General features: G+C 41.0%; 1 protein-coding gene across 1 annotated transcript; it reads right to left on the bottom strand.

The window, feature by feature from the left end:
- Positions 1-1,442: 1,442 nt before the first annotated feature.
- Positions 1,443-4,415, bottom strand: LOC102715535 (myosin IC heavy chain). Its single transcript, XM_006646053.3, has 4 exons — positions 4,142-4,415; positions 2,913-3,231; positions 2,508-2,566; positions 1,443-1,802 (listed from the first exon to the last, which is right to left on the bottom strand). The coding sequence occupies exons 1-4, from the start codon at positions 4,371-4,373 to the stop codon at positions 1,762-1,764; spliced, it is 651 nt and encodes a 216-aa protein (XP_006646116.2). The 5' UTR covers positions 4,374-4,415; the 3' UTR covers positions 1,443-1,761.
- Between the last annotated feature and the right edge of the window lie 225 nt (positions 4,416-4,640).

Below are 4,640 nucleotides of genomic sequence, written 5' to 3'. Positions count from 1 at the left end.
GAGACCAACAGTGATGTTTTTCTTTTCAGCTAGCGGTTATGTGGTCGCCCTCTAGCTGCAACATTCCCCTTTTTTTCAGAAGCTCATCAGGTTCATGCATGGGTGATTGATGGCCTTTGGGGCTCGTGATAGGTCGCTTGGTAAATTCATTCATGGGCAGGAACAGGGTGATGGAAAATGGAATTCTGTAGCACCAAATAGACAAACATATCCGGTCTCGAGGAAGGAAAAGGGCACATATCTATTGATCTCGACGTGTCATAAGCTTTGTAAGATCCCTCCTGCTGATAGGTTACTGTAAAATAACATGCTAAATCATACTATAATAAAACGGTAGTGTGTTATAAATATGTGCTTGCTGGGAAAAAGACGGTACTTTTTGTGTGGTCAATGACTTGTGCACATGTTTCTCAAATTATATGTTATAACTTTATGCTATTAGGTTAGTCTTAATGTATATTTTATGGCACAATTACCAAGACGGTAAACTAGGCAATCGAGCCAGATGAGTTTTATGGGAATAGAACTCCTATCTTATCTTATAAAACTCTCACATCTAATAACCCTGTCAAGTCAATAATTTTAGCGATATGACACTCTATTTAATATACATAACATCCATAAAAAAAGATCGGCTTTATTTCATATAGTCCGTATTAATTAATTGGTAGATGGGAGCGAAAGAATGCATGCATGAGGTGCGATTTTGTGGCGTCGCGTCGCGTGCAGTGGAACGGAGCCGTTTCCGACGACGTGTTCGCGAGACCAGGTAGACAAAGCACACTTCTCTTCGAGCTCCTCTCGAATATTTTAAAACAAAACCGTTCAATGACTTCTTCTCATGCAGACATTGCAACTTGGTAGCACATACAGCACATTCGTTGAATCATGCTGTTCTAGTCCTAGGCAAGTACGGAGAGCAAGGACAAATGACTAACTCAATGGGGGTCATTAACTTAATCGAAATATGGTTACTGATTCTCTGGTAAAACAGCGTGAAACGATCTAGATCTAAGTATCCAACAAGCTAGTGGCCGCTCCAAACATGCTTTGGGCGACTAAATAACAAGCCAGCAGCTGCTGCATGCTCTTAAACATGGCTTAATTCGCGGAGCTGCGTGGCATCTTTCACGGAGCATCTACCCAGGATCTAATTGGCAATGCTTAGTTGTGATTGTGTTGTTTATACCGCAAAAAATAAAGAACAAATGGAAGCAGTGCTCCAGATGAGCTTCTCCCCTGATCTGGACAGACATTGGACATCCATTTGTTAACAATGTAGTGGTGCACCATTTGTAGATACTTTATGGTACAAGTAGGTGGAACAGAGTCCCAAATCAAAGGTGGTGTGCCAAAGTCTGGAACAGTTTAACAGCTGGCCATATTCCATTTTTCTACTTTGGTCCCGGTTGTATCAATGGCTATGTGGCCCAGGGTTGACTATATAAACTAGAGATAGCCATAAATAAATATTCCATTCTCCAAAATAGTGAAGCGTCAAGAGCGAAATCAAAGATCCAATAGCATAAAGTATATGACAATAGCCTATGATTAAAAGAAAATTCTAGATAGCCCATAGTGTATATAGTCAGCGACAGGTCACTCATTTTCCCCCCAGAGATACATCAGAGGAAATAAAATGAATAATACAACAAAAAGAATTTTGTCTGTTTGAATTTTGCATAAAGAGTGGAGATAAGAATCCCTTGAAACTCCAAAAACTATACATTTTACAGGGAACTATCATACATGATTTCTCAATCATGACTTTGCCTTGTGCATGATCCTAGTTTTAACGCCTCCTGTATCAAAAATCAATCAGCAAATATGAGAATTTATCAGGCAAATTTTGTTCAAATCTAATTTCAGTTTGAAGCAATAGCAACTAAGAATGTGTTGTATCCTTCTTTTAAGTTTAAATGGAAATAGAATAGATTCTCAACACTAAGCTAAACAATAGTCAGCAAATGGTCCAAAAAAATTGCACAGGATTATGTGCGAAGTAAAACTCATAAAACCACTAGATTAGACCTATTCTGATGTAGTACAGGATTATCAAGACCTCATGAAGGATAGGCTCATAGGCACATTTATACAAGGAAATATATGGTGGAAACCCAACCTAGGTGAAAACTTGTGTAAACTACGACCGAAAAGTCTTCTAAAATAATAAAAAAAATCCCACATGTAGATAACATGATGATGAACAGCTATGTAAAAAATCTGATCTAAATTCGATTTCGTTAAAAATAATAAATATCGAACCAGAAAACAGTCCTATAGATTTGTTTGAAATTTATCATTTTTGTATCTCACAAATCAAGTGGAATTTGGACAATATTTTTTACAGGACTGTTCATCATCATCTTATCTACATGTGGGATTTTTCATGTGATATTAGACAACCTTTCTGTCATGGAGCATATGAGTTTTCACCTTAGTTGGAGTTTCCACTATATATATATATTTCCCATTTATACTAATATAATATCAGATACGATGCATACCTTCAGCTTCCTCAAACTCAACTTCTTTAATCACTTCAGCAGCAGCATGGTATTCAAACCTACAGAAAGAAGAAGCCAGCAAATTAGACTATCATACTCTGGCAACAAGAGGCTGTAAATGTCTCAAGGCATCTGAGGTACTAGATCAGAAGGCTGAGCCCAGCGACACTAACGAATGCTGAGAGGTTCAGTAGCAACTAATCACAAATAATGGCAACTTTAGAAAGAGAGTTACAGTTGACATTTGCTCTCACAAAACAGCTGTAATAGGAAAATAGATCACCTATCATTAGCAGTTCAAGTGTTTGGGGGATTTAAAATCTCGAGATATAGTTGTCCAAAGTACATCCTATGGTTGATCGTATGGAATACCATAGCTTCATCACCAAGACTGTAGCCATATACCTGTTAGAAGAAGCCACCTGAGGCTCATATTCAGAAGTGCTCTTGATAGCCTTAATTATAATATCAACTATTTCCTTCTTTCTAGTGCTGGCCATTAAACAATCATACTCAGTTGGCACAATAATTGCAAAGAAGTTATCACTGAGCTTGCTTATACATAGCTTATCGACAGCTGCAAGTGCTATCCTCCTCTTCAATATATCAGCATCAGGATCAACAAGGTAGAGAGCAAAATCTGTGATCACCAGTATGCGTCTTTTCATTTTTCCTGATTGAGTGAACTTCAACACCTTATCTGCAAACAGAACTTTGTTGTCCCCTGCAATATATGTTCTAACTTTATCATGGATCAACCTAGAAATTCAGTGATGTTAAATAACGAATGCGCATGATAAAGTTACAATATCATATGATGTGGATACGACAAGACATTTAGCAGCAGGAACCAACAATTGCTGTTTGCAATCCATTTTCTCAATTTGGGGAAGAATCTTCGTGCCACGATATGCTCTAACACATCTAGGATTACACATTATTTCAGCACTCGTGTTTTACAGTCCACATACATTTGTAATTTTAAGCCATCTTTAGCCGCTAGGTTGCATCAAATCATCTCTTCAAATAAGTATTGGGTCATATTAGCCAATCCTATATGTTACACTCTCATCTTTTCGCTGCTGCTTATGCTTATAAGCCAAAATTTGAATTTTCAACCTTAAATTTGGAGTTGATTTTGGGGTTTTTTATCATAGTTTATTTTTCGGCCTTTGTTTTTAGATAACTAAGAACACCTATATGAAAATTATATTCATAAATTATTTTTCGTCTGCAGATATATCGTTTGGCCCCCTTAGACATTAAAAAATCAGTGAGAGACTACTACACAGGAGCTCGATCCTGAGCATGGCGCATCAGATCACTTTGATACGTGAGCTAACACTGTAGTATATGGAGCTAGCAAACGACGGAACCAACACCGGGTGGCCGACTCGCAATTCACGAAAAAACCATCATCCAAATTTAAATACTACCACTACAATATCGAGGAAGAGGAAAAAGAAAAATCACACCACCACCGCTACAAGTAATCGCACCAGATCCAAGCCAACTGAATAGCCATAACATAGCATGCACAGCCACCGAACCTACCGACCTAAGATCGCCCACCCACCCCGAGAGCCTACCAGTTCTCGATCCAGGAGACGGAAAGGGGGAGCGGCGCGGGTCACCTTGCTTGGAGAGGATCTTGGTGAGGCAGGGGTCGCTGGGGACGCCGATGTAGTCGCCCTTGCAGTCGCGATACACCGCCGAGCGGCGCCGCACCCTCGCCGCCATGAGGAGCCCGGCCGCGGGGGCAGCCGCGTCGTCCACCCCCGCGCCGCCGGTCGCCGCCGGCGGGGGCGGGTCGGCGGCGGGCTCGGGCTCGACCTGGATCCGCCTGAGAGGCCGGAACCGGTCCATCTTTGCGGATTGATTGATCGAGTCGTCGGAGTCGGAGGGAGGAGAGGAACGAGGCGAGAGTCGCAAAGAAAGCCGGAAAACGACGAGAGAGATGGTCGCCTGGTTGGGCCGTATGGTAGCCCAGGTAGGCCTTTCGGCCCATGTTTTGGTCATCGTATTTTGGGCCTTCGATGGCATTTTGTGTTGGTTGGGCCGTCTGTTTACTCCCTACGTTTTTTCATGGATTATTTGTCGCATTGACCTGACCATGCACACATACTAATCCAA

This window comes from Oryza brachyantha, chromosome 1, assembly GCF_000231095.2.
Source record: "Oryza brachyantha chromosome 1, ObraRS2, whole genome shotgun sequence".
Lineage (NCBI taxonomy): Eukaryota > Viridiplantae > Streptophyta > Magnoliopsida > Poales > Poaceae > Oryza > Oryza brachyantha.
The sequence above is the reverse complement of the archived record's forward strand: the minus strand, read 5'-3'. Positions and strand labels throughout refer to the sequence as shown.

What these genes read in the sequence shown, in the direction of transcription:
- LOC102715535 (XM_006646053.3), bottom strand. Translation starts at nt 4,373, where the DNA reads ATGGACCGGTTCCGGCCTCTCAGGCGGATCCAGGTCGAGCCCGAGCCC. An exon ending in CAAGATCCTCTCCAAGCAAG is followed by an intron (nt 3,232 to 4,141) that starts GTGACCCGCGCC and finishes CATATATTGCAG; the next exon opens with GGGACAACAAAGTTCTGTTT. An exon ending in CAGGTGGCTTCTTCTAACAG is followed by an intron (nt 2,567 to 2,912) that starts GTATATGGCTAC and finishes TTCTTTCTGTAG; the next exon opens with GTTTGAATACCATGCTGCTG.